This window comes from Perissodus microlepis, chromosome 18, assembly GCF_051167445.1.
Source record: "Perissodus microlepis isolate ML-2025 ecotype Zambia chromosome 18, ASM5116744v1, whole genome shotgun sequence".
NCBI lineage: Eukaryota > Metazoa > Chordata > Actinopteri > Cichliformes > Cichlidae > Perissodus > Perissodus microlepis.
In genome coordinates, this window is record NC_140478.1 from 6,031,920 (window position 1) to 6,045,185 (window position 13,266).

The 13,266-nt window shown below is 39.2% G+C and overlaps 2 protein-coding genes across 2 annotated transcripts in view; both read left to right on the forward strand.

Annotated features, from left to right (window-relative positions):
- The window catches only part of LOC146367092 (neuropilin and tolloid-like protein 1), a 28,764-nt gene extending 17,837 nt beyond the window's left edge, over window positions 1–10,927 (forward strand). The window contains exons 5-10 of the mRNA XM_084912942.1: window positions 4,299–4,340; window positions 6,223–6,350; window positions 6,918–7,146; window positions 7,567–7,680; window positions 7,765–7,909; window positions 9,662–10,927. Coding sequence (XP_084769068.1) covers window positions 4,299–4,340; window positions 6,223–6,350; window positions 6,918–7,146; window positions 7,567–7,680; window positions 7,765–7,909; window positions 9,662–10,187 — 1,184 coding nt within the window. The 3' untranslated portion in view covers window positions 10,188–10,927. The remainder of the gene's footprint in view (window positions 1–4,298; window positions 4,341–6,222; window positions 6,351–6,917; window positions 7,147–7,566; window positions 7,681–7,764; window positions 7,910–9,661) is intronic.
- A 267-nt stretch (window positions 10,928–11,194) lies between these two features.
- Window positions 11,195–13,189, forward strand: atpsckmt (fATP synthase c subunit lysine N-methyltransferase). The gene is made up of 4 exons (XM_084913752.1): window positions 11,195–11,752; window positions 12,436–12,573; window positions 12,667–12,717; window positions 12,808–13,189. Exons 1-4 carry the CDS (start codon window positions 11,477–11,479, stop codon window positions 12,967–12,969), a joined length of 627 nt encoding a protein of 208 aa, XP_084769878.1. The 5' UTR covers window positions 11,195–11,476; the 3' UTR covers window positions 12,970–13,189.
- Window positions 13,190–13,266: the final 77 nt, after the last annotated feature.

The window sequence follows — 13,266 nt, forward strand, 5'->3', positions numbered from 1 at the left end:
ACTCTGCCTTACAGAAACCTGGTTGCAGCAGGATGATTATGTTAGTTTAAATGAATCAACACCCCCGAGACATTCTAACTACCAGAAATCTCAAAGCACAGGCCGAGGGGGCAGTGTGGCAGCAATTTTTCACACCAGCCTATTAATTAATGAAAGACCAAGACAGACTTTTAATTCATTTGAAAGCCTGATGCTTAGCCTTGTCCACCCCAGCTGTAAAACTCAGAAACCAGTCTTACACAGAGTTTCTGTCTGATTTCTCAGACTTTGTATCTAATTTAGTTCTGAGCTCAGATAAAATAATTATTGTGGGTGATTTTAACATCCATGTAGATGCTAAAAATGACAGCCTCAACATAGCATTTAATCTGTTATTAGACTCAATTGGCTTCTCTCAAAATGTAAAAGAACCCACCCACCACTTTAATCACACTCTAGATCTTGTTTTAACATATGGCATAGAAACTGAACATTTAACAGTGTTTCCTGAAAACCCTCTCCTGTCTGATCATTTCCTGATAACATTTACATTTACAATAATTGATTACACAGCAGTGGAGAGTAGACTTTATCAAAGTAGATGTCTTTCTGAAAGTGCTGTAACTAAGTTTAAGAATATAATCCACCCACTGTTATCATCTTCAATGACCTGTACCAACATAGAGCAGAGCAGCTATCCGAACGCTACTCCAACAGAGGTCGATTATCTTGTTAATAATTTTACCTCCTCACTACGTACGACTCTGGATGCTGTAGCTCCTGTGAAAACTAAGGTCTCTAATCAGAAGTACCTGACTCCGTGGTATAATTCTCAAACACGTACCCTAAAGCAGTTGACCCGTAATCTGGAGAGGAAATGGCGTGTCACAAATTTAGAGGATCATCATTTAGCCTGGAGAAATAGTTTGTTGCTTTATAAGAAAGCCCTCCGCAAAGCCAGAACATCTTACTATTCGTCACTGATTGAAGAAAATAAGAACAACCCCAGCTTTCTCTTCAGCACTGTAGCCAGGCTGACAAAAAGTCAGAGCTCTACTGAGCCAACCATCCCTTTAACGTTAACTAGTAATGACTTCATGAACTTCTTCACAAATAAAATTTTTATCATTAGAGAAAAAATTACCAATAATCATCCCACAGATGTAATATTATCTACAGCTACTCTTAGTACCATTGATGTTAAGTTAGACTCTTTTTCTCCAATTGATCTTTCTGAGTTAACTTCAATAATTACTTCCTCCAAACCATCAACGTGTCTTTTAGACCCCATTCCTACAAAACTGCCCAAAGAAGTCCTGCCATTAATTAATTCTTCGATCTTAAATATGATCAACCTATCTCTAATGGTCGGCTATGTACCACAGGCCTTCAAGCTGGCTGTAGTTAAACCTTTACTCAAAAAGCCATCTCTAGACCCAGCAGTCTTAGCTAATTATAGGCCAACCTCCAACCTTCCTTTCATATCAAACATCCTTGAAAGAGTAGTTGTCAAACAGCTAACAGATCATCTGCAGAGGAATGGCTTATTTGAAGAGTTTCAGTCAGGTTTCAGAGCTCATCACAGCACAGAAACAGCTTTAGTGAAGGTTACAAATGATCTTCTTATGGCTTCTGACAGTGGACTCATCTCTGTGCTTGTCCTGCTAGACCTTAGTGCAGCATTCGATACTGTTGACCATAATATCCTATTAGAGCGATTAGAACATGCTGTAGGTATTACAGGTACTGCACTGCAGTGGTTTGTATCATATCTATCTAATAGACTCCAATTTGTACATGTAAATGGAGAGTCCTCTTCACACACTGAGGTTAATTATGGAGTTCCACAGGGTTCAGTGCTAGGACCAATTCTGTTTACACTATACATGCTTCCCTTAGGCAGTATCATTAGAAGACATAGCATAAATTTTCACTGCTATGCAGATGACAACCAGCTCTATCTATCTATGAAGCCAGATAACACACACCAATTAGTTAAACTGCAGGAATGTCTTAAAGACATAAAGACCTGGATGACCGCTAACTTTCTGCTTCTTAATTCAGATAAAACTGAGGTTATTGTACTCGGCCCTGAAAATCTTAGAAATATGGTATCTAACCTGATTCTTACTCTGGATGGCATTACCTTGGCCTCCAGTAATGCTGTGAGGAACCTTGGAGTCCTTTTTGACCAGGATATGTCCTTCAACACACATATTAAACAAATATGTAAGACTACGTTCTTCCATTTGCGCAACATCTCTAAAATTAGAAATATCCTGTCTCAGAGTGACGCTGAAAAACTAGTTCATGCATTTATTACTTCCAGGCTGGACTACTGTAATTCATTATTACCAGGATGTCCAAAAAACTCGCTGAAAAGCCTTCAGCTAATCCAAAATTCTGCAGCAAGAGTACTGACAGGGACTAGAAGGAGAGAGCATATTTCTCCTGTTTTGGCTTCCCTTCATTGGCTTCCTGTTAAATCCAGAATTGAATTCAAAATCCTGCTCCTCACATACAAGGTCTTAAATAATCAGGCCCCATCTTATCTTAATGACCTTGTAGTACCATATCACCCTATTAGAGCACTTCGCTCTCGCTCTGCAGAACTACTTGTTGTTCCTAGAGTGTTTAAAAGTAGAATGGGAGGGAGAGCCTTCAGTTTTCAGGCCCCTCTTCTGTGGAACCAGCTTTCAGTTTGGATTCAGGAGACAGACACTATCTCTACTTTTAAGATTAGGCTTAAAACTTTCCTTTTTGCTAAAGCATATAGTTAGGGCTGGACCAGGTGACCCTGAATCCTCCCTTAGTTATGCTGCAATAGACGTAGGCTGCCGGGGGATTCCCATGATGCATTGAGTTTTTCCTTTCCAGTCACCTTTCTCACTCACTATGTATTAATAGACCTCTCTGCATTGAATCATATCTGTTATTAACCTCTGTCTCTCTTCCACAGCATGTCTTTTATCCTGTCTTCCTTCTCTCACCCCAACCGGTCGCAGCAGATGGGCGCCCCTCCCTGAGCCTGGTTCTGCCGGAGGTTTCTTCCTGTTAAAAGGGAGTTTTTCCTTCCCACTGTCGCCAAAGTGCTTGCTCATAGGGGGTCATATGATTGTTGGGTTTTTCTCTGTATTTATGAAGCACCTTGAGGCGACTTTTGTTGTGATTTAGCGCTATATAAATAAAATTGAATTGAATTGAATTGAATTGAAAAAGCACCAAACTGTTGTATTTTGGACTATCAAGGTGTTTATTCTATAAAGATTTTGTAAGCCTTCGTTAACTAGACAAAGTTTATTGTTCAAAAAAATAGAAAGAAATTAAATCAGCTGAATTTGAAGTGGTCAGGTGGGAACATTTCTGTCCTAATCCTGGCTATTGTCAGCCAATGGTATTCCTCCCTCCCTTTGGTTGTCAATTTACTTGGTATGTAGCCACTTTGTGTTGCTATTAATTATTTTTGTCTGTGATCAGTGCAAGCTGCATAATTAAACAACATTTCATGGTCCATGGTCACATCATTGCTAATCTCTTCTTAGTTCTACGCTGCTCCTTTTTGTCAGTATGTGCACCAAATGATTCTCCTATTCTCTGGAACTCTGTTAAACGGATGCAGCACTCTTGCATTTGGTTTTTTGACGATGATGGTCGAGGGTCTAACGGACAGTCTGGCCAAAAAATCTCCCCTAGATGTTCAGTTGAGACATGGCTAATGATTCACATCATTATCATCTGCATCAATCACACCATACAGTGAACCCTTGTGCCCTATGAATGGGTGTGTTTTCATCCTGTGAGTAATCACTCCAGTAAGTATAGAAATGTTAGATAAAAATTTAGGAGAAAGGTTATCACTGAGAAAAACTTTGCATTCATTAGCAGTGACTCTTACGTCTTTAGGGAACAAGTGGCGAAAAACCATGTGAGTAAAATGGACCCACTGATTAAACAGAGTCACCCAGGCTATTGCCTGTATTGGTTAGTTTGTCACGCGTCTGCATGTTTCGACATTTCTTCCAACTGTACTGCATTTACTGAGCACATGCAAATGTATTTAAACATTATACACCAATCATCCACGACAATAAGACCACCTGCAAATGTTGTGTGAGCCTTCTTGTTCTGCAATGACAGCTCTGGCACCTTGACACAAAACATCTGGGGATATTGTCCACAGAACATCTGCCACACAAACATCTTTAAACACCTTATGTGTAGACAATTTTAAATGCATGTGTTTATCACATACGTGGAGTACATCATGTTATAAAGATTTATTTGCCTCTTACAAGACCGCTGTTATGTTCTGCTTTCAGATCCCGAGTTTAAAGGGCTTGGGGAACTGCCAGCTCTACCATGTGAGTATTAAACTTGTGTGTGATCATGATACAACATAATATTAGACACAAAGCAGAAAGTCAGTGTAGTGCTTGATTAAATTGATATGTGTTAACATCAAAGTAGGAAACGAGTTGTTAAATCAAATTTGCATACTGCAGGAAAGATTTCATGTTGCTGGAAAACTGCAGTACATTACATGTGTCATGTTTTAATAACTGAGACGTTTGTACATGGTGACTTTGTTACACAGTAGTCTGAGCTCACAGTACATAAATCTGTGAGCTAGAGGTTAGCAAGTATGATTATAATGTTATATGGAGACAAAATCCTAAGTTAGCATTACTGCAGTGTTACTAGTGATTACTGGAAACTGGAATGTGCATACAGTAATGGAGGTTTTTAACTGCTAGTTTTAACCTTTCCAAATTAATGTATCAGTTTCCCAATCTGCCATGAGAACCAATGTTGGAGTTTTTAAAAAAACTAAAAATGTAATGAGGTGTATTTAAATTTTTGACTTAGGTACATCTCCACACATACATGTTATTTTCCTCAGAATTTTGTTAATAACAGTACTAGAAAACCCTTCATACTCGATGCTACAAGATGTGAAAATTTAAATAGAGTCTAAAATTTGAATTTGGAAACTTAATTTGTGACATCACAACCAGTTTTGAACCGTTTCTGTCAAAGGGGAAACACATAGTGACATGGTGACACATAGCTAGCCTATGTAAAATAAAAATGTTTGCACATTTATCTATTCAAAGATATCTTGTCTTTAACATTCTGAGAGGTAATAAGATGATGAGATAAAGTGCTGTTTAACATTTTCACATTGCCAAGGGCAAGCCCAACTCCACAAAGGATGGGATGCTATGTAAAATGTCAATAAAAACATAAACCTCACAAACCTTTTACGTTATGAAACATATTAGTTCATTTTGAAATTGATGGCAACAGCATATCTGAAAAAATACGAGGTCTAGAAAAGTAAGTGGTGGTAAAAAGAAACCTTTTACAGCTAATTGGGTGAATCAAAATATTCAGAGAATCTGGAAGAATCTCTGTGCACAAGGGGACAAGGCTGGAAATCGTGAAAAAAAAAAAAAAAGAAAAAAAAAAGCATGATTCTGTCATGGAAATCAGTGCCCGGTCTCAGGAACACTTCCAGAAGTCATTGTCAATGAACACAGTTCACTGTGCCGTCCATGAACACGGGTTAGAGCTATAGGATGCAAAGAAGAAGCCATATGATCCAGAAACACTGCCATTTTCTCTGGGCTTGCACATCTACTAGAAAGGCATCATCAGTGTTGAAAAGCGTGTTTTCAGGGGAAAAGGCACCATTTTACCAAGGCAATACCAAACCTACTGCATCTATTAGAACAGCATAACTTTGCTGGACTGAACTGGCCTACCTATAGTCCAGACTTTACACCAGTTGGAAACATTTTGCACATCATAGAATGAAAAATACAAAAAAGAAGGCACTGCACTGTAGTACAGCTAGAATCCTATATCAGACAAGAATGAGGCAACATTCTGGTCTCCTCAGTTTCCAACGTTAACAGACTGTTGTTAAAAGAAGAGTGGACGCTACACAACAGTAAACATGGCATGGCCCAACTTTTTTGAGACATGTGGCTGGCATTAAAATTCAAAATGATCTTTTTTCTTAAATTGTATTTTCTCAGTTTAAGCATTTGATTTATAGTTTATGAGGCTTGCAGACCACTGGATTCCATTTTATTTTACATTTTACGCAGCATTTGAGGTTGCATAAATCTTCATATGAAGCGTCAAGTACTACAGAAAACTTGTCTCTACAACTGAAACAGGCCTCATTGTTACAACAGCATTGCTTTAACTGTTACGTAAAACTGCTGCTCTCCACAGTTTGTGAGTTTGAGATGAATGGTCCAGAAGGCTACGTAGATTCAACGCAGATAGCTAAGGAAGGCCGGGCGCAGCAGACTGAAGCCGTGGACTGCAGATGGTACATCAGGGCTCCACCGAGAGCCAAGGTCTGCATACTGTGTGCCATTTCTTTCTTTCTTTTTTAAACAATCTCTGCTACTCACAGATGGAATTTGACTCTACTACAAACTTCAGATACCTGGAATTGATTGATTGTCTGCTTGTTGAGACAGTAGGCCGGTGTTCTACCTGTAACATAATGTGAACATCACATTTTTACAGTATTCTGCTCAGCAATGACTGATGTGAAACTGCTGTAGCAGTTCTCATTTAATGATGTTGAAGTTGGTTGTTTTCAGACAAACACTGTAGAATTTTTTAAAACCATCTTCAAAACGTCCAAAGATGTCAGCCTTTCAGAGCTCAATAAATGACTGCAGGTCAACAAAATTTTGCCAGTTAAATAGTATTGCTGTTAGTATTTACGCATCTACATTTCTTTTGTCACTGTTGGATATTTGAGCCATTTCAACGAGGAATTTTTATGTGATAAATAGAGAAGGTCTTCAAGTCATGAAAAAAATGAAAGGAGAAAAACATAAAGATGTCCCAGTGTTATTAAACTCTGGTCCATTCACAGCACTCTTTCTTCTCATCCTTTTGTCTCCTCACAGATCTACATGCGTTTTCTTGAGTATGAGATGCATAACTCCAATGAGTGTAAGCGTAACTTTGTTGGCATCTATGACGGCAGCAGTTCCGTTGAGCACTTAAAGAATAAGTTCTGCTCCACTGTGGCCAACGATGTCATGCTGGTTACCTCTGTGGGGGTGGTGAGACTGTGGGCAGACGAGGGCAGCAGGAAGAGCAGATTCAAAATCCTCTTTACAACCTTCCATGAACGTGAGTAAATCTGTCTGCCTGAGATTTGTTTCTTTTAAAGATCAAGATTTATTGGAAAATGTTAAATAATGAGTAGAATTTAGATAACAAGTGTTCAGGGGATTGCAACAGTTTATGAAGTATATACATCTATACATCATCTGCCAGTGAGCAAGCACTTGGTAACAGTGGGAAGGAAAAACTCCTGTTTAACAGGAAGAAACCTCTGGCAGAACAAGGCTCAGGGAGGAGCAGCTAGCAGAACGCTATCTGTGTTGGCTGTTGGCTTCTAGGGAAAGGAGTGGTGCTGTTCCTTAGCAAGCCCATAGCTAATGTTGCCTGTTTAGGCAGAAATGGAGCCAAAAGTGAGTATAGTTAAAGTCTGACTTTGAAATAGAACATATTGCTACAGCCGTATCTTTCCTGCCTGTCTCGTTTCAGCTCCGTGTGAGAGAGACACTTTCTTTTGCCATAGCAACATGTGCATAAATCACACTCTGGTGTGCAATGGCATCCAGAACTGTGTTTACCCATGGGATGAGAATCACTGCAAAGGTATGTTGAAATTCCAACCACCAGCCACATGCTGTTTTCACAAAACACGCCTGTGATTTCTGTCTGTATCATCCCCTCAACCAGAGACGAGGAAACCGAGCATCCTGGATACGCTAGATAACACTAACCTCACTATCATTGGAGTAACCTGTGGTCTGGTCGTCATCCTGCTCATCATCTCTGTCATCATCCAGGTCAAACAGCCTCGCAAGAAATACATCATCCGCAGGTAAAGTCTCGGTAAATTGTTATTTAGTAGTATTGTCAAAAAGAGAACAAGGGGAATTAAAGACTTTAGTGGTTAAATAAACCAAAACATTCAGAACTATAGAACTTTGTAGACATCAAGGCTCTGTTCACGTACGCGGGTATTTTTTGGTAATATTAGCTTTCTCTGTACTTTTTGACCTCCACATATCCAAAACTTCCTTTCAGAGTGAACATTTCAGAAGTATTTACACATGAAACAAAGATTTTGTCTTGGTAGATGTGTGATGTGTTTTTATAAGAACAGATTTTTAAATAATAAACAAAACACCTGTGTACATCAGAATATAGCCCAAAATCGCAAGTGTGCAGTTCCTAATAAATGCTGATGCTGCTTCATGTGTGCTTTGCTGGGACTGAGATATACCTTTAACTATCGATTTGATCAATTTGTAGATCTTGATCTATCTTTACTCAGTAGCCAAAATTGCTTGATTTGAGCAGTGTTTAAAACTGCACATTTACATAGTTGTAAAAGAGTAAAGGGCACGACTTTCAAAATTCTGTTACAGGTCAGACATTTTAACCCTCACATTAATATCAATAACAGGGGCTTTTAATTGTAAACATAAAAATGAAGATTGGAAATGACTGAAAAGGTAAGCCAATACTTTATCTCTGAGGAATTGTCGACTTTTTTGTCAATCACAGTACTTCAGAGGTCGCGTCCAAATGTCCAAAAGAAGACTCCCCCACTCTTTTCCATGTGTTGTGACCATCTTGCATCCTTAGTTAATGGTGTAGAATGATGAAGTCGCGCCAGATAGGAAATAAAAACTGCCAGCTATTCATACTTAAACCTTCTGGTTGCTGTTAAAATGTACATGTAACGTGCATATGTATTTGCAAATGTTACACTCAATTTACGTGCTAGGCGTACATTCACAAACCTGTGTTCTGCCAGAAAGTGATTTCTGATGTTTCTATATGTTTTCTACACATAACACCTTTGCCTATATTCTTAAATAAACTGTAGTCAGCTGGATTCCCACAGAGGTTATAAAATGAAGGAATAACCTGCTTTGTCTCTATGACTCTGTGTTATTGTACCTACATTATAATCAATTCAGTCCTTTATGGAAACTTAATATCTTTTAATAGAACTCTAATGTTACATTTGTTGCAATTTCTGCTGCAATCTTGGCCATATCTCTGTTGAAAAAGTAATTTTTATTGTCAGTGACAATTTTACCTGGATAAATAACAGATTACAGCACCTACCTTGTAACAGCAATTGTAACAGCAGTTTGTGGCTCAAAGTGACTTGATATCATTCATAAGAGATACGTTTGACAGATTATAGGCAATACGTTTCATTAAGTTCTAATAAACATATATAGATATGCTACGATCATTACAGTATGATGATAATGATGATGTCCGTGAAAGGATTTGTCTGGTTTTCAATTTTTTTGCTTTTTGACTGCAGTTTAGAGATGTGCATATGTATAAATGCTTGAATTTCAGACCTTTAGTTTCAAATTGCACATGAGCAGCCAGGCATGTTGAAAAACCACGTGCTGGCATTTTGTTCTTTCTACTTTTATCTTACAATTTATTCACATTAATGGGAATTTATACACATTTATCATTGTCTGTGTAGCTACATTCAAAGTTTCTGTTGCACATTCCTAAACATTTATTGTATCTGTACTCTGGAACTGTAGGTCTGGATGTCTGTGCATGTACTCTCTTTCCCTCTTTGGATCCACAGAGATGATTTTGATCCTGCCCTCCTCCACCCCGGTTTTGAGCCTCCTCACTATGAACTCTGTACTCTGCGCCGTGCCCCCTCTGGTGAACTGACCGATCCTGCCCTGGCCGAGGACTTTGACAAGTTCCACAAGCTGAGACGCTCCGAAAGCAAATGCATCCGCGACCACCACTGTGGCTCTCACCAGGGCAGTGTCCACGGTAGCCGCAGCAACTTAAGCGTGAGGGACGCCACCATTGTACCTGATGGGGGGGCTCTTGTGCCCCAGTTGCAGCCAGCGATGGTGAACCAACAGTCGCCCCGACTCTCTCACCACAACACGCCGACGAGTCGACGGAACATTGTGGTGATGAAGCACAGCTACTCACAGGACGCTGCAGGAGGGTACAGGGCAGAGGAGGAGGAGGATTTAATGATGGATGATGGTCCCACCACCAGTCAGCACCACATGTACCATCATTCAATCCACCACGGCCCATCAGGGCTTGACCACACGGTCCATCGTACACTGTCTAATGACTTCTAATTAAAAGAACAACAAAAGGTCCCAAATGAAATTGCATTAAAAATTAATATTGCAAATAGAGGTGGCCAATTTTTTTTTTTTTAAAAACGTTTTTACCTAATATGGTCAGTAGAGTTCCTTTTTCTCAGACATTCCAAGTAATTTCCAAGAATGCAATCCAAAAGTCTTTTTAATAGTAATTCCCAAAAACCAAAGAGTTTAGGAGCTATCTTGAATGGTACACTGCTCTGTCAATGTAATTCACGAGAGATGGTTCCAAGGATGAGTAGGCCTATTTTGCTGGATCACAGTTCCATTTTTTCCTTTTTAGGTTCCTTGTTTGTTTAATGTTTTCACTCTAGGCTAGAATATGTCACATAGATCAAATCATATTTAAAATAATATAATTCATTAATTGTTTTGATGTTTGAAGTGTTTCCTATATGGATGAACATGCCTACAACACCAAAGCAAGAAAAATGCAATTATAAGTGTTATTTATCATCCGATTTACATGTATGTCAGGTCATATTGTGGCTGATTTATTTCATGTTTATTTACTGAATTAAATATTTAACCTCCGCTTGAATTTGACCAATGCACAGCATATTAATTTGTGTGTGTGTGTGTGTGTGTGTGTGTGTGTGTGTGTAAAAGTCAGTTCATCACAAATGAAAAACATTAAATATACATTTGAATAAAAGGTCAGAGTTTAGCCACCAGAACATTATTCACAGAATTCTGGCATTTCACACAAAGTTTATCAGTGATTTTCATAAAATATCTCACAAAATATATTCAAGGTTCAAGGTTCTTTATTTGTCACATGCATAGTTATACAAGTATAACACACAGTGAAATGTAACCATTCATTATCTAGTTACTTTTAAGTTTGCAATTGGAAATTGGTGTTTATTATTATTTGTTATTTTATATATATATTTTTTATTTATTTATTTTTAACCACGCTCGAAACATAATGAAAGCTAGCTTGAATGGGAACAAAAGCGGGGAGGAACGGTTTGTAATTCCTCTTTGTTATCCACTCGGGCCGATTATAGCCTTGCACAGGTCGTGTATTACAATGCTTACATGTTACAATAACATATAAATAGCAGGACTTTGAACTATGATAATATCTTTTTTCGTAACTAAGAACAACATAGACTTGCAATTTGTTCGAACAATATTTAATTTCATTTATGAAAACTTGAGGTCGAATAAGTAAGAGCTTGCTAGCTGAAACACAGTCCCCGCTGTCATTCATGGAGTTCAGCGAACGATTGCATACGTTGCGTTAAACTAGCGTCATGTCAGAAGAGGAGCTCCTGCTGGACTCGGGACAGCCTAATGAGGATAACAGGGACAGAAAGGGCAGGAGCCGCATTGGGCTCGTCGTAACAGGTTTAGTGGGAGGGTCGCTGGTTGCTCTGTACGCAGCGGCTGCTCCGTTTGTAGCCCCTGCCCTGAGGAAAGTCTGCCTCCCGTTTGTCCCGGCCACCACGACCCAGGTGGAAAACGTCCTCAAGGCGTTAAGGGCAAGGTCGGGAACCCTGGTGGACATAGGGAGCGGAGATGGAAGGATAGTAAGTACTGTTCTGCCCTCTGAGCCCCCTCAAGAACTATAAAGTTATAGTTGCAAGAAAAATAAAAAGGTATTGAAAGCCTTTAGAGAAACCATGATTTTATGCAAGGCGCAGTTATAGATTAACAAAATATAATCAAACTTAAAAATAATAATAAAAAAAGCTCGTAAATCATGTCTGATCAATCATGTCTTAGTGATCGCAAAAGGCTTCTTTATCATCTACAAGCTCCAGCAGGTGTGTCCCGTAGCTGTTCAGGAGAACAGGGGACCAGTTCCGCCCTACAGACTGTTTAGTTTATGAGTATCTGGGATGTCATGTGGCTGAACAACTGTTATGTTGTTGGTTTACTTTTGTGCTTTGGATCGTGTCTTACACCTTTTGCCATCCTCTCCTAAGCTTCAGGTCAGGTCATAACTGTTGTCCTGATATCGTCTGTTCTTTATACAGTTTTGAAATAGTCCTGGTCTTATGACAGCTGGGCTAGGCTTAAAAAAATCCAGGGCTAGTGCAGTGTTAGGCTTGAAGGTTACCACGCATGAAGGCCAGAGGGTTAAAAAAAATTTAAACTGTCTTTGCAAACAGCCTTAAAGGGTGAAAATTTAATTTCAGTAGCAACCAATCTAACATGATTACAAACGCGCGTGTGTGTGTACTATACTGTTTCCCCTTGCTTCTTGCAGGTGATTGCAGCAGCCAAACATGGTTTTCGTGCGTCAGGATTTGAGCTGAACCCCTGGTTGGTGTGGTACTCTCGCTACAGGGCCTGGAGGGAGGGAGTCTACCGCTCCACCTCATTTCACATCTCAGACTTGTGGAAGGTCAGTGGTTTCTGAAAACAAACCTTTGTTTTACAGACATCTGCTGTAATGAAGTTAGTCATTTAGCATGTTACTTCCTTTTTCCTTTCTTAGGTCAGCTTTGCTCAATACTCCAATGTTGTCATTTTTGGAGTCCCTCAGATGGTGAGTACCTCTGTGTCTCACCAAAATGCAGAAACTTGTGGAGTTCAAATCATCATGCTAATCATGTTTGTTTGCTGCTTTTATCTTCAGATGGAGAAGCTTGAGCTGAAATTGGCAAGTGAGCTGCCTAGCACAGCCAAGGTGGTGACCTGTCGCTTCCCCTTCCCTACGTGGATTCCTGAAAGTACCGCGGGGGAGGGCATAGACACTGTATGGGTGTATGATGCAAAGACATTTAAATCACACCTGTAACATAAGAAAATCAAGTCTAGAACACCATTCTACTCTCAGATTATTTTAAAAACTTTTGTAAAAATTTTGATAAAACTAACTGTAACTGGAAATAGTTACATATATCTCTTAACATTTAAAACTACAAAAACAGGAAAAAAGGAAACGATCAGTGCTGTACATTTGAAATGTGTGACCATGTGAAATGACCATGACAATAAAAAATGATGATTGAGAATAAGTATTACTGTTTATTGTTGTATAACGTTGCCCATAAGTTTCAGTGCAAGTTGCGGGGATTATACCAGAGTCCTAGGA